The following is a 26,922-nucleotide window of genomic DNA, read 5'->3' as shown; positions in this document are numbered from 1 at the left end:
TTAGGACCTAGCATAAATAGAACTTCTCTCAGCTGAGCAGAGGACACTGTACTTTCTATACTGAGACAAAAGGCAATACAACTATTGTCACTTTCTTATTCGTCACTTTACAATATATTTCCGGTAACATTATTACCGTCATCAGTGTTTGGGCACTCAAGGAAAATAATGAAGTCAAAGGAAAATATTCATTATGGTCAATGAAAAAAATGCGCAATTTGACGGAAAATGTCTTCCTAATTTTTTAGTCTGAACACATTTTCTGGATTCTTTATTTTCATTTCTCTCTTCACTCTCTTCTTGTTTTAAGTTAGTTTCCAAATTATTATTATTACCATCGCCACCAACACCGCTACACCACCACCACAACCACCAACACCACCATAACTACGTACCACCACTACTAGCACCAATACCAACACCAACACCAACATCAACATCATCACCACCACCACCACCACGACACCACCACCACTGCCACCACCACCACATAATATTATTGTTATTATTATTATTATTATTATTATTATTATTATTATTATTATTATTATTATTATAACAAATAATATGTTTATTTTTTGGACAATGAATCAAACAGAAAAAAAAACAATTTCTTAACGTTGAGCCAAACAGAAAAAATTAGTGTTTCTCATTAAATGTGACAATATCACTATACTCGGAGGATTAAATTGAAAGTTTAATTTCTTACTAAATGTGGCAATATCACTATACTCGGAGGATTTAGCTTGTATTAACCCATAATAGTTTTCACACGTGCATTGCGCGAATAGTTTGATGCTCAATATTATTTTTAAATTGGTGTTTAATAATTTATCAAAATATCATTTGGTATCCCGGAATGTACTAATGCAAAATTATCAAACTTTTCATAAAAGTAAATATTTCAAGAATGCATAACACCTATGATAGAAATGTTGGATTAACTGGTGCAATAATAGCAATTTTAGAGGGAAGTACCCTCACTCGATAGTACCCTAAGTATAGTTTTTGCAACACAAAACTTTATTAATATAAATTGACGTGATCCATGGTTCCTCTTGTTGCAACACAAAACCCTATTAATTTTTGCAATTTTAGTACTTTGGCGCAGTGCACCATAAAAAACAGAACAAAATCCTCCTTCCCCAAAAAAATAATGATAATAGACATAGTTTATCATCTGTGTTGAATATATACTGTAAAGTAGGTGTACCGTTTCATACAATGCGTAATTCTAATTAATTGACCAAAATTCATGTTAAATTTTATATTGTAATTTTTTAATAGACTCTAACATATTTATAGTATATGTTTAACAATTATATTAATTTTGAATGGGATAGAGTTCGAACCTAAAACATTCTTTATAAAAATCAATAAGTATGTTAGGTATAATAAATATTTAACAGAATATTTTATTTTAAAGCACCAAAATGAGTGTTTACGGAGTAATATTCAATGAGAAGCCAGGACAACCAAAACAAGCAGCCATGATAAAACAAACAAAACAAATCAAAATCCAACTCAAATCGCAAACAGTGACACGAATATGCAGTCTGCACACAAATTGGAACGCAAGTCCGTTGAATGGAACGTTGCCCACTTATTTAATTTCAGCATTCTGTAGAAATCACAATCACAAAGTCATCCATAAAATGTGCAATCAAGCTCTGCGGCCTAGCTCAGTTGGTTCGCCCGATCACCCTAAAACCTTGTTGTAGGGACATTGGAAGACCTTGACCAATTAGAGGATGAAGACCCCCTATGCACTTAGGGATTGATAGACGACTCGCTATTTACCTCCTCAAGGAAACCTAATGTATCCAAAAAAAAGGGCAATCAATAAATTGGAAAAGTAAACAAACAGATGCAAATACCAAAACAAAAGAAATTTAAAGAATTTGAACTAACCTCAGGCTCAGGAGGGTAGACAGAGAGCTGAAATCCACCCTGTTTTGTATCTCCATTTTCACCTCCTTTCAGCTTCAGTATTTGTTGAGCAGAATTCACTGCCCCCTTGTTGGTGCAATACAATTCCAACAATTTAAGGCTTTCTATTTCCCCAAACTCAACCGGAACAGCATCAAGCTTAGTGCAGTTTCTGAGGATCAGACATTTTAGTACCGGAAAACTATCTTTCGAAGCTGTCCATGATACTAAATCAGTACTTTCGATGCGAAAATACTGCAGTTGTTTGAACACAACGCTCCTTACATCACAGAACTCTCCCCTAAACGCATTGTCCTCCAGCTTTAACACCTCGAGCTCATCCAACGACCCCAAAGCACTCAAGTCCTTCCACTCGAATGCAGTGTTGGACAAAGTCATCTTCCTTAGCCTGCGTGGGAACCTGTCAGCACGAGGGAAGCTTCGCAGTTTGTTGCTCTGGAGAGCATCGTTTATGAGCTTCAGATTTTCCAGGCGGTCCAGCTTATGAAGATTGTCAAACAGACTAACTCCTTCTTGATTGACATCCATAAGCTCTGCTAGGTTCCCCCTAATTCCCAGCTTTTGAAGGTCTGGGGTCTTGTCGAACATGTCCTCTGTGCAACTTGAAGGCGATATGGTTGAAAGAGTGGTTATCTTACTAGTTTTTGCAGCACTAACTACTCCAGAAGAGTTCTGTTTTCTTCCAAAAAATGTTGATCTTGTAATTATTGGAGAGGGCAGCTGAAGACTAGTATTAGTGAGCAGATGCCTTAAGTTTGGCATGCAGCTCCATATGTCTGCCTCAATTTTAACACCTGGAGTGTTAGTGTGGAGTACAAGTGCTTGCAAGTTGGTTAGGCTTCCGAATTCCTTGGGGAGGAGTTTGAGATCAATTATTGTGATCCCAAGGTAAGTGAGATGCTGTAGGCGATACAAGTCTTTAGGCAGCGAATTGGTGGGGAATTTGAAGCCTCTGATATTCAAGACCTGGAGATTTGGAAAGGCATTAGGGATGGCAGCCACTACTTCTTCCGGAATCTCTTCTATTGATTCTCTGTAAGAGAATGATAAGAAAGATCGGACATGCTCACTAGACGACGACAACTTGGTTATTTTTTATATACACTGCAAAGCAAGCGCAGATGATGATGAATGTATGTATAGGCTGCGGCCATATGCTCCTCCTCCTTCAACTTCAAATTCAAGTAGAGTTTGGAAAAGAAGGTAATGGCATTAAATTAGTACTTTACACATTTTTGTTCAAATGATGTCAAATCCACACAATTATGAATATGTCTAGATGATAGTGCATGTTTCCCGATGGAGTTTATACTAAAGAGTAAAGTAAGAAGAATGAAATAAAATAATGAATAGAAAGAGCACAATTTATATTATTTATTTCACAATATAATCACCAAAATGAGTCACTGATTATATCTTCACAAAATTCGATAACTAATAATTTAAGCCACAAACAACAAATTAAAACCCAAAATCCCAAATCAAAATTACATTCTTCTAAAGGTTGAACCCCAACTAAATGAATGTTACATGCATGCATGCCTGCCTGCCGGCCAGAAAGTTGGAAACAACTCGGACTCGATCGGAAAAAAGATAAAAATCGAAATACTCTCACAATGCAACAAATTAAAATGAAATAGATGAGAGACAACTTAACGTGCAGTGGTCACACATCAGGGTAGCTTAGCTTCACGGATTCATCATGCTTGCAAATAAATCACTACTTTCTATGCGTTTCCAGTCTTCAAGTGTCCTATTTTCACTCAGGACCTGGCTTATTTTTCCCACCACAAGTGGCACTCCATTACATTTCTTTGCTATCGACTTACCAACAGCTTCAAGAGAAGAATCAGGGCATCTTGAGCCTCCAAAAATCTTCTTCTCTAATAACTCCCAACATTCTTCATCACTTAAACCTTTTAATTTATGAGGGGTACCACTAGAATCAATATATGAAGCCACATGTAGGTGTCGAGTAGTTACCAAGATTCTACTGCCATTCCCTTCGTTAGGAAAAACAATCTTCACGTCATCCCAGCAATCCTCTATCCACACATCATCCAATACAATCAAATACTTTCTACCTTTCAAATACCTGTATATTCTCTCAGCTAAGTTTATATCCGACATTTCATGAAAATCATTACTACTCGTCATTGTCAAGCTCCTCAAAATGTCAAAGAATATTTGCCTTGTGGTATAAGTTTCGGGAAAATTAACCCAACCACGACTGAAGAACTCATATACAATCTCCCTATCATTAAACAACATTTTGGCAAATGTAGTTTTACCCACTCCTATCATGCCCACAATTGATATAACTGTCAAATTCATTGATTCTCTAAAAAGACGATCCTTTAACATTTTCACCTCATCACCAAAACCCACCACATAATTATCTTCTCCCACCACCGGAGTCGTCATATTTGTCAACTGTATGTAAATTAAATAAATTAAAGTAATTAAGATCATGATAATGAAACAATAATATAATATATCATAATTAATTATATCCTAAAACTCTACTTAGCTTCTAAATGCATTAATTACCACCTCTGATCTATATCTTGCTGATCGATACCTTTAAGTTTATTACTTTTGAAATATTCAAATTAAATTACTTCAACATAATAATGCCCATATATGTATCAGAGGTTCTTGACAAGCTAAGGACGATGTGAGACAAAAGCGATAGAAGAAGAAAAATAATGCAAATGGTATGAAATTTCATAAATGATGATAGATGAAATTACATTTTGATCTTTTGACTTTAGATTTTTTACTTCTGTAACAAGACTGATATATATATAAAATAAATTTATTTTAATATTTATTTATTACTTTGTATTATTCTAATGATCGAGGTGAATATCATTTTGAAATGTATTTTTTATTTAAAAAAAAATGATACGGACATGAAAATAAAATAATAAAAAGGGTAAAATATATAGTTACAGTTGGCGGCGGCGGCGGAATAGAGGAACTGGGAAGCTCGAATCCACTGGTATTAATATTTTCCTCGCCATTTGTTTGCTCCTTACGTGTCTATTGCAAGTTCAATCAAAACATAAATAAATATTAATAAAGCGCATATATAGTCCTCATTGTACAATAATCACATACATATTACTGGATGCACATTTAGAGTAGTAAATGTTGAACACACATCTACATATCATCGGATGCACTCTTTAGTTTTACTTAATGTACTCTGCAGTTGTACGCATTGCACTTTAAAGTTTAAGATATTTTTCAAAATGCCAACACGTGTTCCTCTTTTTTTTCCTTGCTTCAAAGTCATTGATCTTCCCAAATCAATGACTAGGATGAGATCTCATTTGAGCGTGCCACACACACACACATATCATAAAAATAATACTATTGCAAGAGAGAATTAGGAACGACTCAGAGTGGTGGATCTTGGACGATCTAACAGCTTTAAATCAAGGAAAGAAGAAAAAAATGAAGTGACATCTTCGTAAATAACTCAAACTTCAAAGTGCAATTAAGAATATTATAGAGTGCAACTAACAACACCATAGAGTGCAATCCTCATATGTATAAGTGCACTCAAATGCAATATTTAGCTTTGCTTAATTGCACTCTATAATATTACTAGTTGCACTTTAAAGTTTGTGTTATTTTACAAACATACCATCGCATTTTTCAAGAGATGCATTCTGTAACTTTGCCTAATTGCACTCTATAGTGTTAAAAGTTGTACTTTATATTGTTACTAGTTGCACTTTAAAATTTAAGTTATTTACAGAAATCACACCACGTTTTTTTTTCTCTAATTACTTCTAATTTGTTAGATTTTTCCAAATGAATAACTTTTATTGATTCTTAATTCTCTCATGAAGAGTGGTTCTTACCCGAGTACTAGTGCGCCAATATATATACTTTCAATTCAATTTTGGTCTGCACTCTAGCCACTTCAAACCCTACTAATCGATATGATTCAAGTATTCTACTTTCTACACCTATTATTCTTTGTAGTCTTCCTTGATTAGGGCTCAACGTATTTGAGGAGAAACATGACTTCTAGTAGAGAAGACCCTTTAATTTTTTAATTTGAAATGCATTATTTATTTATTTAAAAAAAAAAAAACAACACAGACATAAAAATGAAATAATAAAAAGGGTAAAATTGGTACCGTTGGTGATGGCGGCGGAATAGAACTGGTATTCACATTTTCCTTGCCATCTGTTTGCTCCTCATGCGCCTATTGGTAGTTCAATCAAAGCATAAATAAATATTAATAAAACTCATTGTTAATGTTACCTTATATAAAACCAAAATATATAGAAACTTAGTGACAACGTAACTTTTTTGCATTGGTATATAAACTTTGAGAGAAATTAATCTAATAAAAATTATTTATATTCAAATTAAACATCCATTAGCTGATACTGTTGTGTTATGTTGATTACTTTTTTACTTGTGTAATAAGAGTATGTAATATAAATAAAACAACATTATTTGTAACATTTATTCCTCTGAATTATCTTTTTTCTGTTTAGTTGAAAATTATAAATTGTATTTGTGGTGTTTACTTTTTATAGCATAAATGTTCAAAAATAATTTTAATTTTTATGTTCACTACCAATGCAAAAGAAAAAAAAAAAATGGAACATGCATATATGCAATAATAATAAATTAATAATATATATAATCAAGAGAAGAAGGTAGAGATCGAATTACCGTTGTTTGTGGCGGAAGATGGGTGATTTTGAGGTCCAATAATCCCTTGATGTTTTCGTTGTTACGTCTTTGCTTATCTACCCGATATGCGGAATTGGTTGCATTTTCACTCATGTGATATAGTTCTATCACCTTAAGGTTGTGTACTTCAGCAAACTCAATTGGGATTACTTCTAGATTGGTGCAGTTCCTGAGGACTAGATTTTCTAAAACTGGAAAGCTAGTCTCCACAATTGTCCAAGTTTTCAAGTTCGTCCTTCCAATGCGCAAATATTGGAGTTGATTGAAAACAACATTACTTTTTAGATCCCATTGCTCCCCTCTGAAAGCATTTTTATCCAACTTGAGCACCTCCAGCTCTTCCAGTGATCCCAATATTTTCATGTCATCCCATTTAAAGAAGGTTTGGCAAAAAGTCAACTTTCTCAGCCTAAACTTGTCCAACATCGGAACCTTTAATTCATTCTCATCCTGGCCATAGAGCTTCAAGTTTTCAAGACAATTTAGCATTTGAAGATTATTGTTGAACAAACAGATTTCTTGCTCATCTCTTTTCAAAAGCTCAACTAAATCCCCACGAACACCCAATTTTTTAAGATGAGGAGTCTTGCTGAAGATCTCTTTCTGGCAACTTCTTGGTGATATCCAAGACAACGTGCGAATATTTGTTTTTCCATTCTTATTTTTCCATCTATTTTGAGGAGAAGGTAATTGCATGGAGGCATTGGTTTGCAGATGTCTCAACTTTTCCATATTCCATATGCCTCCATTGATTTCTAGTAATGTTCCTTCTGTGGTCTTGATCACTAGAGTCTGCAGCTCACGAAGATTTTTGAATGCCTTGGGGAGGAGAATGTGATTTTTGAATGCCTTGGGGAGGAGATTGACATTAGTTGTGATAGCAAGATACTTGAGAAGATTCAAGCTAAAAAGCTCATTAGGTAGCTGGAAGCTAAGCTTGAAGGATTCAATGTCTAACACCCTAAGAAGTGGAAAGGCATTCGGGATAGCTATCAGCTCCTCTTGTTTCAAATCAATATCACTCTCTTGTGAAGAAGACAACAACAAAGAGTGGACATGTTCACCAGATGGATATGGACTCTTCTTCTTCATTTTGTTGTAGCAATTGAGGAACAAACAAGATGGACCATCTTCCACATCAAATATCTTGGCAGATGATGATGATGAGTGGAAACAAAGACGACGACGATGGGATGAAACAGTATTTGCATCTAACTTTTGTTCCCCATCTATTATGTGGAAGAGATTATTCTTTGAAGCCTCAGTTTTGCAAAACTCGTGCAATGAGTCATGAATGCGGCATGTTTTGATTTGACCATCTGCACTTCTTTTCATTACTATCACTAGATTCCTATCAACAAGATCTTTCAAATAATTCTCAGCTTCATCTTCCAAGTCCAAACTATATCCCCATTCATCAATTGAGGGAATAAATTCTTCAGCAATCCACAGACGAATCAACTTCAAAGCAGCAATCTCTTGTCCCATGGGAAACGATGCAAAATATAAGAAGCAATTTCTCAACTTCTCATGAGGCAAATGGTCGTAACTCAACCTCACTACTTTGTGGTAGCTTTTATCTCTTTTATTAATTTCTTGAATAGGATTTTCAGCCACACGTTTCCAGTAAGCAAGAGATCTACTTCTACGTAGGATGCCACCCACCATTACAATAGAAAGTGGCAGTCCTTTGCATCTTTTTACTATGTCTTCTCCCACAGTTTTCAATGTTGATTCATTCGGACATCCATCTTTTCCAAAAATAATCTTTTCCAGGAGCTCCCAACTTTCCTCATTGTTTAATGATCTTAAATCATGAGGTTCCTCATCAGTATCAACCAATTCGCGAAATCGGGTGGTCACCAAAACTCTGCTTCCTTTAGAGTTTTCAGGCAATGCCTTATTTAAAGAGTTCCAATCATTTTTTTCCCATATATCATCCAACACAATGAAATATTTATCCTTTAAAAGCTCCTTTATTTTGTCTTCCAACTGATTCTCAGGTATGTTGGAATATTCATCTCTCGGATGCTTTGTAATTTCATATAACATGTCAATGTATTTCTGTTTTCTGGCAAAGTTTTGTGAAACATGAACCCAAATGGTATGGACAAATGTAGTCTTCAGTTTGTTTCTACCGTGAAAGATTTGTTTAGCGAATGTAGTTTTTCCGCTCCCAGACATCCCCACAATTGGAATAACAATACGATTATTGGATGATCCATCGAGACGAGCTAGTAGAGCTTCCATTTGATCTTCAAAGCCCGTTGGATTATCTTCCTCCACAATTGGCTAAGCATTAACAGTTAAATCAATAAAAACACAAAAATAATAATTAAACAATGATACTAATCAAGTATTAGATAGGGGGCCGGGGTAAAACATATCTATCTTCAAATTCACTTATAAATGATTAGTACGTACAAATTAAAGCTTATTACTTTCTGAATTGAAGATACATACTGTAAACAATTAATGCTGCCAAGCTTAAATGTGATGGCAACAAATCTCCCCGCAGGCACACCCTTAAATATTCGAACCCGTGACCGGCCTTGACTCTAATACATACCAATTACAGGATCAAACACTTACCACTAAGCTATCACTATATGTAACCTAACTTAGCTTCTTTTAAAAATCTTATTATTAGGATTTAATAAGATTGCAAGGCATGTTCATCAAATTCTTATAGAAATATATAGAATTTTGTAAAATGATAAACTATTTTCTTTAATTTAATTTATAATGAAATTACAAATAATTTTAGTTGGTAGATCAGATTTTGATTATGCTAAGTTAATGTATTAATCAAAAACTAGATTCTCTAATCAAAATGTAATTTTCTTGTTTAGAAAATATGCAAAGAAAAAAAATTTATGTGAAAAATTCAATGCTAAGTATCCTAAGTCTACAAACAAACGTCCAATTCATCACATTCAACCCCCAAAAGACTATTTTCAAAGGAGACCATGTCAAAAGTTCAAAACAGTTTTCTAATTAATTAGAAGAGTTCGATAATCCAAACATATTTCAAATCAGAAGATCGAGAAATTTGATCATAAGATTTGATTGAGCAAGACAAGTTTTGAAGCTACTGACTTAATTCATATAGAAGGGTTGCCAAAGAAGGGGCTAAGAATACTTATGTTGGCAAACGAGTTAAAATATCGTAAAAGATTATAAGTTTTTTTTTTTTTTTCTTTTTTTGATAGGGATAAAAGGTTAAAAGTTAAAATCAAAAGAGAAGCTTCAGATAAATAGTAGAATGAACCTTTAGAATAGAAAATAAGTTTAAAATTAAAGCTTGAACTCATGAGCACCCGCGACCTAGGCCCTTACTATTTTGAGTACTGCTTACTACTCTCAAGCCGTTGTTGTTTGTGCCCCTTTCATTGGTATAACATATTCTTAATGTTGGGTTAATTCTAATCAATTTAACTAGTAAAATCTTTTTGTACCTAAAAAAATTATGATTTTCCCTCCTACATACTCTTTACTCAAAAAATTCTTCCAACACTTCAATTAAAATTTCAAAGTGTTCCTCTTTATTCTAGTTCACCGAGAATGTTTATATTTGAGTGCTCAAATATATTCGTTGTATCTTAGAAAATTGACAGTTTAATGCACCTAACACTTTTTGGAAGGAGTTAATCGATTTTAAGGGAAGTGTGAGTGTTACATGCATTGGATAGGTTTCATGAATCACCGTGACTAGATTTTATGAATATTTTTGTAAACAAAATTCCCTATGGACCTACAAAGAAAATAAGAAATATCTTGACAAATGGAAAGAAGGTGAATATGGAAAATTAAACTTTTGAGAAAAAACCCATACTTGTACCATTAAGCTTAAGTAGAGCTATTACAACAAGTAAATGGCACAAAATATAGAAAATAGTGTTAGGATCAAGCATTTACCACTACACCAAAAGTTATAGCTAGTAGCGAAGGTGAAACTTTATTTCTTAAACTTACGTTTTGATAGTAGGATGTTAGACTTGACTCTCTAAGCTGCTACCCAATAATCCCTCTCCCTACACCTACTAACATCAATTGCATAGTATGCTCTCAATGGGATTCAAACTTGTGACATGCTCTGATACCAATTGTCAGGATTAAACACTTGCCACAATGCCAAAAACTAAAGCTAGTAGTGAAGGCACAACTTTATTTTATTATACTTATTTAGTAGTTAGTCCCACATTTCGATGGTAGGATATTGGACTCGACTCTCCATGTCGGGCCCAACAAATAACTCTTGGACACAACTATTATCTTATAAGTTGTTGGAAAAATTAGTGGCCATTTTTAGGTATAATCTTGAGTAGGTTCCACTTTCAATATGGGTCATGATAAAGTAGATTCCAATTATCCTACCCGTCATTATTGATCAATATGAATAAGTGCAAGCATCACCAGTAGAAGTCAATCAAATGGTGGAGATTTCTAGGCATTTGAGTATTCCCCTAGAAATTGCACCGGATATGAGATAGCTCAGAGATCATCCCCTGAGCAAGTGATCGGTAACGTGCATGAAGGAATTCGTAGAAGATCTAGACAAAATAAAGCTATGTTCTCATGCTTGATTTCCCATATTGAGCCTAAGTCTATTGACTAAGCTCTAGTAGATGTTGATTGGATATGCAGGAGGAGCTGAAACAATTTGAGAGAAACCAAGTTTGGGAATTGGTTTGAAGGCCAAAGCATCAAAATGTCATACACACTAAATGGGCTTTTAGGAACAATATGAATGAAGGTCACATTTTATTGGTTCAAATCTATATAGATGATATCATTTCTGGATCATCTAATCCAGGCCTATGTGGAAAGGTTCTCAACCCTCATGCAAAGCAAATTTGAGATGAGCATGATGGGTGAACTCAATTTTTTTCTTGGTTTACAAGCCAAGCAGTTGAAGGAAGAAATATTCATCAACTTAGCAAAATATACAAGAGATATCATAAAGAAGTTTGGTATGGAAGAAAAACCATCAGTTAAGATTCCTATGAATACATATATATATATATATATATATATATATATATATATATATATATATATATATATATACTTATCGAGGAATTATTGGATCTCTCTTATATTTAACGGCCAGCAGACTAGATAGACATCACCTTTGCAGTAAGAGTGTGTCCAAGATTCCAAGTTAATTCAAAAGAGAGTCATCTTCAGGCAACCAAGAAGATCTTAATATACCTCAAAGGCACTCAAAACCTTGGGCTATGGAACACTAAGGAATGAGGTTTTGATCTAATTGGTTATTCTGATGCAGCTTTGTAGGTTGCAAGATAGATCGAAAGAGTACATTTGGAACATGCCAAATTCTAGGGGGGAGATTGGTGTCATGGTTTAGCCAGAAACATAATTCCATAGCAACATCAACGGCAGAAGTTGAGTACATTGTTGTCATAAGCTATTGTGTGTAAGTGTTGTAGATGAAACAACAACTTATGGACTATGGAGTAGAGGCCAAGGAAATTAGCATTTTATGTGGTAACACAAGTGCCATTGCAATCACGGAGAATCTAGTTCTTAACTCGATGACCAAGCGTATTGATATTCGACATACTTTAATAGAGATCATATGTGGAGAAGAAAAATATCAAATTGGATTATGTTTGTACTGACAAACAACTTGCTCATATACTCACTAAGCCCTTCTATGAGTCAAGGTATAATCAACTCAAACTTGAGCTTGGGTGCTAAGTTTGGAGTAAAGTTTTTATTCGGAAGGATAGGTTGAAATCTAGAAGAACCTATCGAAAGGATGGATTGAATCCTGGAAGGATCTGTCAAAAGAAGATGTTTTAGCAGCTATAGGAAGGGTATGTTGAATACTAGAAGGACCTATAATAAGAAGATATTCCCAACAGAAGTCATAAAGGTCATGCATTTATTTCATTGACCATCTATGATTGGGTATTTATGACTCTTGATAAGCGGAAAGACATATATTCTTGCCAAGATTTGATAGGGATCGGAAATGACACATATATTATTTTGAGTGGGAGTTTGAAATTTTTGTACTGGTACGGAGATCGTTTAATGCACGTCTTTCATTCATTAAATTGAACTTGAAAAAGGTAAAGATGAAAACTGTCATCATTTTCAAGTTTCAACCCCTCTTGGGAATTATTTGTAATAGATTCTGATGTAAAGATAATTGCATAAGTATTTTAGCGAGACCTTTCTCAAATCATTGTAATTTTAGATAGGCTTGTGTTTGACAACATATTTTCAATTTTAGATAGGCTTGTGTTTGACAACATATTTTCAATTTTAGATAGGCTTATGGCTGATCTTCTTACCAAGCCACTTGGTCGTCACTTGTTTCTTTAGTTTCGATCCAAGATTGGAGTCTCCTACGGATCCTTAATCTTGCAGGGGCGTGTTAAGGATATACGTGGCTGATGTTTTCTATTTGTATTTGTTCTAATTATATTCCATTAAAATAGATATCTTAGAGTAGTTGTTACAACTTCTTGGCTACTTACTCTCTGTGTATACTATTTATACCTGATAGTTTTACATCCATAATACAGCAGTTCATTTCCTTATAGGGTGAGTCCCTTCCACTCAACCACACACCCTCCAGATTGAACTAAGTGCTATCTAGTTCTTAAGTTATTTTCACTCCCAGTAAGTCCAAATTATTTGTTCTTGAAAATTATGTCTAAACAGCATACGCATCAACCCCGTTATTGATGTAACGAAATATGATATGATCATGTAGTGTAATAATTGCTGAAACAAATAATTTGAAAAATAATAATTTAGAAATAGGTTTTGTGGTACCTGGAGAGGTTGCATATCACTATCTTGTCCCGTGCTCTTGTAGTTCATGTAGGATATAAGGTCTTTTTCATGGGTTTGGAGAAGCTTATTCATCTTTATGCTAATGGACTGAATCTCTTTTGCACAGACATTGATATTCCCGCAAACTGGAACTGGAAGTTTATCCAAACATTTAGCAACGCCATGATGAGAGCAATGTACTTGGCAACCGCATCCTGGGCTTCATCCACAACAGTTCGGAATTTTTTCACCGCTACTCTCAGAACTTGAAGTCCGCTGGCATCTTGGTTCTTGGAAACATCGACCAGCCTGGCGTTAAACGTTTCGATGTCGGAGGTGAGATCTGCAATTGCAGAACCTATGCCACTAACCAGGTCGATATTGGCAGCTACAGTTTGGACAAATTTGTTTACAACCTTGGATGCCAGATCCTCCACCACTTTGTCAAACACTAACGTCATTGCTCTCTCTCTCTCTCTACTGTGAAGAAATAGGAAATGCAAATGATATATGTTTGAGGGGTGATCGAACTGATAAAGATGCAAAAATAAAAACAATGTAACTAACGTTAATAAAAAAAACAAGATTAGTTAACTAGTCAGTTTTAGTCTTATTTAAATGACAATTATCAAGTGCGCGCATTAATTGGTCCTCTATAAACAAATGAGCACAACAATAATGGCAAAGATATATTATAAAACTGGATCTGATCCAAGCAAATGATGCCAAAAATATGGTTGTTGGGAGCCTTCATTGTTAGACTTTTCTCTGCCCTTCATGTGCGGGCCTTGATGTGAATTTGAACAATCGTTATGCGTTGGATCCGTGTCCAGCATGCTTGCTGGACACGGGTAACAATGCCGTTAGGCACTGTTATCTCCTTTTTTTTTTTTTTTTTTTTAAAAATTTCATACCGCTTTGTTATAGGAGTATATATTCATAATTTTATTACTATATTATTAATAACTGTACGTTCATAACTCCATAACTGTACGTTCATAACTCCATAACTGTACATTCATAACTCTATAATTGTACATTCATAATTTTCGACGCTCTATGTTCACAATTTTAGAACTCTATGTTCATAATTTTATCACTATATGTTCATAATTGTAAGTTCATAATGTTAGAGCTCTTTGTTCATAATTCGATCAATAACTGTACATTCATAATTCCATAATTGTAGATTCATAATCTCATAACTGTAGATTCATAACTCCATAACTGTAGATTCATAACTCCATAAATGTACATTCATAATCTTCGAAGGTCTATATTCACAATTTTAAAGCTCCATGGTCATAATTTTATCACTATATATGTTCATAATTGTAAGTTCATAATGTTAGAGCTCTGTGTTCATAATTTCATAATTGCATAACTATACATTCATAACGGCATAACTGTACATTCATAATCCAAAAAAAAAAAATAACGCCGTTAACGGCAAAACGTGCGCGATTTTTTTTTATTTAACTAAATGACGCGTTTTTTTTGAAAAACGTCGTCGTTTTGGGCCCGTGTCCACAATTCACTGTGGACACGGGTCCAGGGCATAATTTGCCTGAATTGAACCCCCAATCACAAGCTAAGTCAACTCTTCAAAAACTCAATATGCCAATTAAGTAATTGTTCTTGATCGGTAATAGCCCGGAGCATTAATGAATCCACTGACTGTTCTGTTTTTTTTTTTTGGTAGAGAAAACGAGGCTAGGCCTCGAGTTAGACAATTCTACGAGTGAAGGCGCCTCCCAAGTCGCGCGTGAAGAGCGTATCGAGACCCTCTGGAATGTCATTGAAACATCTAGTGCCCCAATCCTTGCTTTGGGCTAAGTTGGCCAAAAAATCAGCGCATAGATTTCCCTCTCTTCAATATGATTGAAGGTGATTTCTTCAAAATTCTTCACCATATTGATGCAATCCACCAGGAGGGTGCGGTCGGTGTCTTCAATCTCTTTGTTCCCCTGAAATATTTGTACATTTTAGTATTACATTTGCGGTCGCGCCTTCCCATGTGGTCAGTGCAACCGCACCAATAGTTATACAAATATGCACAAACAATGTTAGGAAATGCACAACAAAAAACATGCACCACTAAATACGCATCACCAAAAACGCATCATTAGGTATGCAAAAAAGTACCACACAAAGTTCGGAAATGCACAATTAGGGGTGGGGAGTTATGGTGCATTATTTCGAGTGTGTTCTGCATTTTTGATATATTTGTGCATTTCATTATTGTGAATTTTCCTAACACTATTGGTGTCTTTTGTTAACACTATTGGTGCCTTTTATTTTCAAGCGACAGCACTACTCGCACAGGAAAGCGCAACCGCATTTGAGGCAGAAGTGTGTGTATATATATATATATATATATATATATATATATATATATATATATATATATATATATATATATATATACCGAGCCCGTCATAAAACCCTATTGATAAATGAAATCGGGAATAAAAGTAGGCTAGTACTAATGGCCATTAGTATTTCCCATTGGACACTAGCCCCTTGTTAATAAATAAATGAATAGATAACCAGTGTGATAAAGATGCTTAGTCTTATTTAAATGCCTAGTGCATTGGTCCTATATAAAGAAATGAGCACACAATAATGACACAGATATAAAAATGAATCCAAGTAAATGATGCCAAAAGTATGGTTGTTGGGAGCCCTTCATTGTTGGACTTTAATTTTCCCTGCTGTTCATGTGCCTTGATGTGAATAGAAGCCCCAATCACAAGCTAAGTCAACTCTTTAAGAAGTTAATAATATACCATTTATTACATTTTTTCATATAATTAATAAACATTTTATTCATAATTTAGTATTACATTTGTTGTATTACATTTCATATTAATCCGACCCGGCCCGTATCACGGACAAAGATCAATAAGATGGACTCACACATGTTTTTGCCTTCAAGTAATTGATCTTGATCGGTAATAGCCCGGAGCATTAATGAATCCACTGATTGTGTTTTGTATATTCATTTAAGAAAAGTGCTAAATATCACTTTACAAAGATACTCTCAATACATGATATTTAAAATGAATAGAAGGAAATAAAAATAAAACATAAGAGAAAATTACACTTTTGGTCCTATGACTATAGGGGACATGTTAATTTTAGTACTTGACTTTAAAAATTAACAATTTAGTCCTGTAATTATGCAATAATTTCTAACACATTTGGTCCTCTCGGCCAAATCACCGACAAAATTTGACCGGAAAAACGTAACCCATTTTTAATTAAATATAAGTGGGGGCAAAACGGTCATTTCAGGCTCTTCTTCTTCCTTCTCCTACCTTCTTCTTCATTCTTCTTCTTCCTTTGCAGTGACGGTCGGAAACCGCCACCTCCAAGTATCCAGCAACGGCGGTGGAGCCATTAATTCCTTTGCAGCGACGGAAATAATTTGGATTATACAATAATGTGGATTATACAAGATTAATTAATTAATTAATCAGTATCCTTCTTTGTTTAGCAACCAGAAAATTAGGAAATAATTTGGTAAATCAGAAGCGCTCTCGGAGCCATTTCCTCTCCTCTGCAATATTTCTAGGAATCTGAAACCCATTTCCAATCAAGAAAGACGCGCCCAAATCCAAGAACAAGGTTGCGATCATAGCCACAGCGGTAGCATCGGCGTTTCTGGTCATCATGGCTGTAATGGCGGCCTCGATTTGCAATTTACCCAGAACTCGTACTTGGTCTTGTACCATACGAGGTTGGGAACGCTAGGGGAAGGGTGGACAATGAGAACTGTAAATATGACGGGTAAACATTCGGCCTTTCGCGGCGGTTTGAATCGCGACGGTGGCCTTGTCATCTGCCAACTTTCAACAAAAACGTACTCAGCTGCGTAGTCGTCGGAGTTGCAGAGCTTTGCGGTTTCATGGTTTATGGTGGAAGAGATGGATCGAGCTAGAATTAAATTAGATAGATCTTAGCTTTTGGTCTATGTATACTACGTACTCAGCTGCGTAATCCTATTGGGAATAGAAAATCCAAATCCCAATCTCAGTTGGTGAATTGCATTTGAAAGTGTCAACTTGTAATTCTATATGTATAATGTACCGGAAGAGAAAACAGAGCAGGAAGACAGTCGGCGGAGGAAGAAGGCTCAACTTTCCCCTTTTTTCCACCTAAAATGACTAAGTTGCCCCCGAAATTAAACAAATAAGAATGGATTAAAAGATTCCAGCGACATTTGGCCGGTAATTTGGCCGAGAGGACCAAATATGTTAGAAATTGCATAGTTACAGGACTAAATTGTTAGTTTTTAAAGTCAAGTACTGAAATTAACACGCCCCCTATAGTCATAGGACCAAAAGTGTAATTTTCTCTAAAACATAATAACAAGTGTAGATATCAAAAGTGTCAAATAGGCTCATCTATTACTGCGAAGTGCTCAATTCCCATCACGAACTAAATTAAAGTCTAATCAGCTACACTTACCAACTAAATTTGTTCGATTGACTTTTTTCGCATTTTGCTAACCCATTTGCGATTATGTGTATCGGTTACGCTTAAGTGGCTTGTATACATGGCAAAAAATAACAAAACAGGCCAGGCCAAATGGCTAACCAGTAACCGGATTACGTTGTTCTGGGCGAAAAGGTCTTGGGATTTTGGGTAATGGGAAGCAAGCTCCGACATGACCCAGGCCACTACCGCCTATACTTTCATCGGACCTTCTTTGAGAATTTTCGCAAACACCTGGCAGACGCCGGCCACGATGATGTTTTCGACGCTTTCCTCGTCGCAACCGAGTAGCCCGATGGCTCTCGCCGCGTTTTATTGGCCTTCCGGCTTGCCTAAGAGTGGCCCGACTCCGCCTTCCTCGATGATCAACTTCCCGTAGCGATCATTGTCGCGGGTCAGCAATGCCGCGACTACCCAATCAAGTTGTGCTACCCAATATCCCAAGAAAAAAACAGCTCCAATCAAGTCAGATAGGAAGAAACAACCAGTGAAGAAGTATGCTACAAGATCATCATCCACATTCAAGTCTAAATTCTCAGGAATGACAAAGATCCAATCACTTTGGATCAATTGATGTGTATTCACTGCTTTTTGGATATCATATGATGTAACCTAGTGACTTTTATAAACTATATTTTGGATATCATATACCTTGTAAATATCTCAATAATGGAGGAACGAACCAGCAGTCAGCAAACAAGGGCTAAGACTTCGTCTGAGATTTCGCGTAGACAATAGGGAACGATGAGGAATATTCTAGAGTTTCGACTGAGATTATCTTCATATATATCGCGTATACAGGGAAAAATACGAGGAATTATACATTAAGCAGGTGAAAGAACTACTTTACCCCTTCATTTAAAGTCCACTTAACCTTCATTTGACGGAAAGACCAACATTGAAAAGAATTCAAAAGTCAAGAAACTTAAATTGTCCAAATTAAAAATCGAAAACTAATTGTGAAAAATCAATATAATCGGAGGACCATTGATGGAATTAACTCTGATCAGTAATAGCCCGGAGCATTAATAAATCCACCGACTCACAAGAAAAGTAATTCGGTTGACCTTAAATCAAAATACCTAAACCGAAATGTTGTCCGAGAGGTTAATTGTAGTGAAAGTCAAAAGACACTGCATAGTTCAATCTGAGAACTGACATGGGCACCATCCAGACAAGTCATGCTACAATCCCCACAATCATCTTGTGATTGAGCATAATTTTACCGCACGATTATCAAAGGGAATGCCCAATGTTTTGGTATGCCCAGATACACAAATCGAGATAGATTTTTCAAAATTAGCAAAGACAAAATAAGCAAATAGAAAAGTCATTGTCTTCAAATCATCTAAATGACATGAGGGAAGGGATGATTAAATAAGCACATACTTAATTTCCAATTAACATAAAATTACGGAGTAACATTTATTTACTCCGTATTTTATTTTAAAGCACCAAAATGAGTGTTTACAGAGTAATATTCAATGAGAAGCCAAGACAACCAAAACAACAACCAACCATGATAAAACAAACCAAACAAATCAAACTCCAACTCAAATCGCAAGACAGTAACAAGAATATGCAGTCTGCACACAAATTGGCAAGCAGGTACAGTGAATGGAATGGTCGGAACAAATTCGCGTTGCCCACTTATTTCACCATTTGGTAGAAATCACAATCAGAAAGCCATCCATAAATTGACCAATCAAGCCTTGCTAGCTAGCTCAATTGATTCAACTGATCACCTTAAAACTTTGCTCGAACTGTAACAAGAGACCTTGACTGATCAGATGCGATGAAACCCTTTTTACAATAAGGACTGATGGGACAACTTGCCATTACCTCCTCCACGGAAACCTAATGTATCAAAAAAAAATGCAATCAAATTGGAAAAGTAAACAAACAAATGCAAATACCAAAACAAGATAAATATAATTTAAAGAATTTTAACTAACCTCACTGCTCAGGAGGATAGACAGAGAGCTGAAATCCACCCTTTTTTGTATCTCCATTTACACCTCTTTTCAGCTCCTGTATTTTTTTAGCAGAATTCACTGCCCCCTTGTTGGTGCAATACAATTCCAACAACTTAAGGCTCTCTATTTCACCAAACTCAACCGGAACAGAATCAAGCTTAGTGCAGTTTCTGAGCAACAGACATTTTAGTACTGGAAAACTATCTTTCGAAGCTGTCCATGATACTAAATCAGTCCTTTCGATGCGAAAATACTGCAGTTGTTTGAACACAACGCTCCTTACATCACAGAACTCTCCTCTAAACGCATTGTCCTCCAGCTTTAACACCTCGAGCTCATCCAACGACCCCAAAGCACTCAAGTCCTTCCACTCGAATGCAGTGTTGGACAAAGTCATCTTCCTCAGCCTGCGTGGGAACTTCTCAGCACGAGGGAAGCTTCGCAGTTTATTGCTCTGGAGGGCATCGTTTATGAGCTTCAGATTTTCGAGACGGTCCAGCTTCTGAAGATTGTCAAACAGACTAACTCCTCCTTGCTTGACATCCATAAGCTCTGCTAGATTCCCGCGAATTCCCAGCTTTTGAAGGTCTGGGGTCTTGTCGAAAATGTCCCCTGTGCAACTCGAAGGCGATATGGTGGAAAGTGTCTTTATATCTGTACTCACCGAGGCGCTGTTCTTACTGCATTTTGGCGGAGGGGGAAGCACCATGGAACTGTTGCTATGGACATGTCTTAGTTTAGACAAGCTCCATATATCTGCCTTAACTTCAAGGCTATTCTGGGAGGAGTTAAACACAAGAGTTTGCATGTTCCAGAGATTATTGAAGAGCTTTGGGAGGAGCTTCATGTCAGTTGACACTGCAAGGAATCTCAGATGGTAGAGGTGATAGAGTTCTTTAGGCAAGATTTTGAATTTCAGGTATTCAACATCCATTACCCTAAGAAGAGGAAAGGATTTCGGAATGGCACCCAGACACTCATTGGGAATTTCTACCTCTTTGGAGCAATAAGACAAGAAAGATCTCACATGTTCACTAGATGGCTTGTTGTCTAATTTCAAGAACTCCAAAATGGAAGAGTGGACACAAAGGCGGCGTGGGATTTTGTTCACATCTAGTTTAGCTTTGTCCATTTCATGAAAGAGATTCTTGGTGGCAGCTTCATTTTTGCAAAACTCGTGCAGTGTGTCATGAATCCGACATGTTTTGATCTGACCATCCGCTCTTCTTTGTAACACCATTAACAGATTTCTATCAACGAGATCTTCCAAGTATTTCTCGGCTGTGCGCTCTAGATCGGAGGTGTATCCACCCTCCATTAGTGGGATGAATCCCTCAGCTATCCACGAGCGGATTAGTTTCCAAGAAGCAATCTCATGGCCAATAGGAAAGGCTGCTAAGTATAAGAAGCAATCTTTGGAGTAATAAGGTAAATAGTTATAACTCAATTTGACTAGTTCATTGTAACTTTGGTTTTCTTGGTTAATTACTGGGAAGGGATTTTCAGCTACTTGTTTCCAATGACCATGGGTGCTGTCTTTGTTTAAGACACCAGCAATCACCACCACTGCAAGTGGTAGTCCATTGCATTTTATGGCTATCTGGTTACCAAGTACTTTTAACATTTGAGGACACTTTTCTTTACGGAAAACCTTCTTCTCCAGTAACTCCCAACTTTCGTGGTTGGCCAAAAATTTTAGCTGGTGAGGATTACTAGTAGAATCAACATGTAAAGCCACATTTTCGTGTCGAGTTGTCATCAATACTCTACTGCCTTTTGAATTGTTTGGAAAAGCGATCTTCAAACACTCCCAATCTTTCACCGACCATACATCATCCATTACAATGAAATACTTTCCACCCACCAAAAATTCTTGTATTCTTACTGCTAAGCTTTCCTCGGACATATCATGAAACTCTTTGGTTTTCTTTGTGAAATTACTTAGAATGTCCAAGAATATTTGTTTTCGATTAAAAGTTCTTGAAACATAAACCCAAAGCCGAGTAAAAAATTCAAACTGCAAATCACGGTCCTTGAACACCATTTTGGTTAATGTGGTTTTGCCAAGACCCGCCATCCCTTTAATTGAGATAAATTCCAAATCAGTTGACCCTCCCAAGAGACGCCCCTTTATAAATTTTGCTTCATCATCAAAACCAACCACATCTTCTTCTTCTACCACCGGAGCCTTTATAATTTACAAAAAATGAAGTTAAAGAACGAAAGTGTATGTCTACTTCTAAAATTCTAACATGTTTCGTTCACGAAATAGGTCTAGAATGGAATGACATTCTCGAGAATAAGCATATTCTATTGTTTTTTAATTGTTTTTATTTTTTTGGAACGGGTATTCCCCTTGCAAGGAAAATAGCTATTTCGAGGGTCCCTTGCTATTAGGCTATTCCTAAGAATAGCCTATGTTTGTTAGTTCCTAATTTACCTTAAGTTAAACCTAAAATTGGCTATTCCATGATTTCCATCTCAATTCCTTGAAGCAATCAAATAGTGAAATACCATTCCTACAATCTATTCATTCACCGAACTAAACAATAGAACAGAATTCATATTCTATTTCTTGACGATGTAAACTTTTAAAACGAAAAGGAAAAATGCGTGGTGGTAACCTAGCCCAAAGATACAAACTTGTAAGTACAAAGTTAATAGTTCGAATCTCGAACCTCATTATTTGAGCCAATCAACTATGAACCAGTGTTGTAAAAATCGACCTAGACAACGACAAGGCGCTCCTAGACCAAGGCGATTTCAGTCCTAAACAGTCTTTAGTCGGCTGACAGATTCATTGGCTGACTAGGCACCCTAGGTGCTGACTCAGCTGAGTTGAGCACCTGGCCATACTCAACCAAGTCGGTGTCTAGTGGTTTTTTTTTAACCTACTCAGCTACTCATCTTCTATATTCCATCTAGCATATGCAGTTGACAAGTTTGGGGATCATAACAGTTAACAACTCGAGAAAAGTAGAGACGATATACTTGGATTATTAGCTATGCTGTCTAGAGCACCTTCTACAACATTGTTATGGACAATTTAGACTAATGAATGGTTGAGGTTTCCTCATCATTAAAAAAAAAAAAAAGAAAATGAGTATATTGTGGGAAGTACATACCATCCTCTGCATAATAGGTTGACCTCTGTTTGGGTCATCTATGAGGGCCTGAAGAGCTACGCTGTTGTCTTGCCTGATTTTCTTAACCTTGTCTCTGATGCTTTGGATCTCTCTCGCAGAAACGTTAACCTTGGCGTAATAAGCAAGTGTTTCCAAGTATCTGAGCACCCCTTTGTCTTTATACTTCTTCCTCTCCACCGTGAACTTCCCGATGGCGTCTTCCGCCTCAATCACCACGTTTCGGATCTTCTCCACCACGTCGTTCAGGACTTCATTGTCGCCGGCGCTTTGGTTCTTCGACGCTTGCTTCAGATATGCGTTGAACGTTTTCAGGTCGGACACTAGGTCGTCGATCTGATCTTTTATCCCGATTATTAGCGCCGCGTTTTCCTCTACTGCTTGTGCTAGCCGGCTCACCAGCTCCCCTACTACTGCATCTGCAACCACCGCCATAGCTCAGCTCAGATCAGATCAAATCTCCAGCAATACACACTCAACTAAGGGCGGAGACTTTAGCTTCCATGTTTTCTTGATTGTTTTCTTAGTTTTAGCTCTCTGAGCTGAGGTTATATTCTTGTTTTCATATGGTCAACTATAGTGAATTATTGGAGCAAGTCATTCTTTAATATTTTTTGGAATTATTTCACTCAGACCCCTGCACTTACTCTGCACCAATAACAACTACACCTCTCTTGTTTCATAAATTATAAATAGGTAAAATGGCATATACTCGTATTAATGACTCGACCCTCAGTTATGATCGTATTCATCTTTTACCCATTCATAGTATGGTTGTGAATTTTTTCATAAATCAAAGTTATTTGGAGTGTTTGGTTAATAGTTGTTAGCTGATAGCTGCTAGCTGCTAGCTGATTGGATTAGTGGGTTTGACTAGTTGATATAGCATTAGCCGATTGTAAAAAGTGTGTGGTAAATTAACTGTTTGGTGATTACATACAAATGACTTTCTCAAAAAGCTGATCGAAAAAACTACTTTCGAACAATTTTTTTAATTTTAGTGTTTTGGAACAATAAGCTGTTACAAAAAGATAATTAATCAAACACTTATATTGGTTGTTTAACCAAGTCAAACAAGTCAAAATTGAACTATTTTACCAAACAGGATCATTGTAATTGATTAGTTATCAACTAATATTAGTACATGTATAAATACAATGTTGTTGTTGTTATTATTATTATTATTAGGTCAAGTAGCTTGTAGTTCAATGCACTTCTATGACTCTGGCCACAAATTTAAATTACAGTAGAGGCATTAACTATTTTATTTAATAGGTTGAGAAAGTAATTAAGATATTAGGGGGCGTTTGGTTCAGGTTATATTACATAACCATGGGAATATGACATTCCTGAGCTTAGATTCCTATGTTTGGTTCATACTATCTGAGGGAATATAACATTCCCAGGGAATGGAACATTCCCTCCACATAGGATTTTGAAGGGAATGTGATTCCCTTCCTTTTCTTAGGTAATGTGAGATAACCTTGGATATTTATAAATTTTGCTATTTTCATTCTAATTATTTAAAAATATATATTTTATGTTAGCTTATATATATATATATATATATATATATATATATATATATATATATATATATATATAAAGATAAAGATAACCCTAAACCAAACATAATTATATTATATACCTCAGTCTTAACCAAACACAGGAATTTAACATTCCCAGTAATCTAACATTCCCAGCAATCTAACATTCCCTAAGGTAATCTAACATTCCCTAAGGTAATCTAACATTCCGTGAACCAAACGGCCCCTTATAGGTATATTGTGATATTCATTATATGAAGCAAATGAAAATGAAAGTTTCAACTGATCTTCTAGTGATGTTTGTTTTTGTGAGGGCTTTATGTGTTATTAACACAAACCTTAGGGCTCTCATATAATTATCACATATTTTGGGCTAGCATCGGCATTCGCCAACTAATACGACAATTTTGTCGCATTCCCATGCATAATTGATCCACGACATAACCAAAGTGTGTGAGGCCATACTGAGGTTGTTGGATATTATTCAATTCGTCAAGTTGTTCTTATTGTTTTTTTTTTTTTCTTTGGAGAAAGTTGTTCTCATTGGTTAAACATCTGAACAGTACACCCAATTGACAGCTTCATGTGATCTAATTTAAAATATTACTCCGTAATTGTAAAAGTATAGAATTTTAAAATAATAAGTGATACATGTTTAATTAATTACACAAATTATAAAAATACAAATAAATAATGTCATGAGTTAATAATCAAAGTGGTCTTTGAACTATTACAAAATTACTAATTTGATATATCATCGACTATTATTATCATACAATTAAGTTTTTAATTATGTACAATTTACTCAATTTAGTTACTCATTACCCTTCATGTACTATAGATCAATACAAGTAATTTACCTTTCACGTACCTTTGGTGCAATTAATGATAACGTTAGGTGCACTTAATATTGTTGCACTCTATGATATTGTTAAGTGCACTCCATAGTGTTATTACTTGCACTTCAAAATTCGAGTATACTTTATATTATCACACTATATGATGTTGTTACTTGCAACTCAAAATTCAAATTATTTATAAAATTGTGAATGCATTTTTTTAATTACCTATGATATGTACGATCTTTCTAGATAGACGGTTTTGATTGGTTCCTAGTTATTACTCAAAATCTAGGAATATATATATATATATACACGCTCTTTTATAGGACTGTGGCCTGAGATTGGACCCGACCCGACCCGATCCATCACAGGTAGTTAAGGCAGTAAGATGGTAACTGTCAAGAGTTTAGTATAGACCAGGTGAAACGGTGATGTAGAGACCAACGCACTTGTTAAGAGCACTACCTCATCAACGAGCAGGAGTATAATTATGGATGGTTGGCGCATTTATGGAGAAAAGCACCACAATTACTAAGGAACATAGCATGTATTGATATGAGATGTTGTACTTATTGTGTAACTGTTATTTTTGTACTCAAAATCTAGGAATACAACTTCACTACTTGATTGAACCTTTTCTAATATATACTTCGGTAACATATTACATATTTATCATCAAAACTAGGGATGAAAATAGACCGAGCAGAATTAGGCTTTTAAAAATTAGACCTGAGCGACTTAAAACCAATTATAACCATACTGTTGGAAAGATCAAACGGATCAAAAAGTAATTAAAAAAAAAGTGGTGACATGCATTTTTGTAAATAATACACATATTCTTCCCTTCTGTAGTTGTACTCTTTAGTCTTTACTAAGAAAAACAATTTTTTTTTTTAATACTACTGACTCTGTTGTAATGTAATGTTCTTTTTAAAAAACTTACTTATTATTTTCAATTAGTCACTTGCTTGGCTATTCACAGTGCAAATTATTATCAAGAAAGAAAAAAAAAAATACACATGAACCTTCTCTGCGCTTTCACAAAAGTAGCAGCAATCAATTCCTATTACTTTTGCTATGGGGATAATGCAGAGAAAGTAAATGGCCCATTCACCTGACCCTGACTAACTTTTGCCGGACAACAGTATAATATGTCGATCTCCAAAATATTTTGAGATTATAATATGTTATGATTGAGTTTTGGATCAGTAGGTTAATATATACATTTACAAACATTTTATATATACAAAATTAAATTCTACCATACCAATTGACGTGTCAACTCTTATAACTTTTTTTAATTTTTTTTTTTTTATCGATTTACCTTTACTATTGTTTGCGAAGGAATTTCACAAAGGAGAATTTTGTTTTTTTATTAATAATTAATGGGATATGGACCCTGAAGATCGGACGATCACCGTGGTT

At 35.5% G+C, this 26,922-nt stretch overlaps 2 protein-coding genes across 3 annotated transcripts; both read right to left on the bottom strand.

Moving 5' to 3' along the window:
- Positions 1 to 1,599: 1,599 nt before the first annotated feature.
- On the bottom strand, positions 1,600 to 23,715 carry LOC109160985 (putative late blight resistance protein homolog R1B-14). Of its 2 annotated transcripts, none has more exons than XM_019309279.1 (3): positions 23,091 to 23,715; positions 19,945 to 22,153; positions 1,600 to 1,814 (listed from the first exon to the last, which is right to left on the bottom strand). In XM_019309279.1, the coding sequence occupies exons 1-2, from the start codon at positions 23,541 to 23,543 to the stop codon at positions 19,946 to 19,948; spliced, it is 2,661 nt and encodes an 886-aa protein (XP_019164824.1). In that variant the 5' UTR covers positions 23,544 to 23,715; the 3' UTR covers positions 1,600 to 1,814; position 19,945. The 2 variants fall into 2 exon arrangements, with proteins under 2 accessions (XP_019164824.1, XP_019164823.1); XM_019309278.1 differs by lacking the exon at positions 1,600 to 1,814 and adding an exon at positions 19,414 to 19,846 and having other exon boundaries at positions 23,091 to 23,714.
- Positions 3,599 to 13,602, bottom strand: LOC109160984 (putative late blight resistance protein homolog R1A-10). The gene is made up of 7 exons (XM_019309277.1): positions 13,490 to 13,602; positions 7,526 to 8,968; positions 6,656 to 7,495; positions 6,108 to 6,176; positions 4,906 to 4,995; positions 3,732 to 4,383; positions 3,599 to 3,637 (listed from the first exon to the last, which is right to left on the bottom strand). Exons 1-7 carry the CDS (start codon positions 13,580 to 13,582, stop codon positions 3,624 to 3,626), a joined length of 3,201 nt encoding a protein of 1,066 aa, XP_019164822.1. The 5' UTR covers positions 13,583 to 13,602; the 3' UTR covers positions 3,599 to 3,623.
- Positions 23,716 to 26,922: the final 3,207 nt, after the last annotated feature.

Source organism: Ipomoea nil, unplaced genomic scaffold (genome assembly GCF_001879475.1).
Source record: "Ipomoea nil cultivar Tokyo-kokei standard unplaced genomic scaffold, Asagao_1.1 scaffold2921, whole genome shotgun sequence".
NCBI classification, from domain to species: domain Eukaryota; kingdom Viridiplantae; phylum Streptophyta; class Magnoliopsida; order Solanales; family Convolvulaceae; genus Ipomoea; species Ipomoea nil.
The sequence above is the reverse complement of the archived record's forward strand: the minus strand, read 5'-3'. Positions and strand labels throughout refer to the sequence as shown.

Coding starts and splice junctions, on each gene's coding strand:
- LOC109160984 (XM_019309277.1), bottom strand. CDS start 13,582: ATGAATAAGCTTCTCCAAACCCATGAAAAAGACCTTATATCCTACATG. Junction 7,496..7,525: donor ATGTCAATCTCCTCCCCAAG/GCATTCAAAAAT, acceptor CTCCTCCCCAAG/GCATTCAAAAATCTTCGTGA. Junction 4,384..4,905: donor TTCCGCCGCCGCCGCCAACT/GTAACTATATAT, acceptor ATTTACATACAG/TTGACAAATATGACGACTCC.
- LOC109160985 (XM_019309279.1), bottom strand. CDS start 23,543: ATGGCGGTGGTTGCAGATGCAGTAGTAGGGGAGCTGGTGAGCCGGCTA. Junction 22,154..23,090: donor AACCTATTATGCAGAGGATG/GTATGTACTTCC, acceptor TAAATTATAAAG/GCTCCGGTGGTAGAAGAAGA.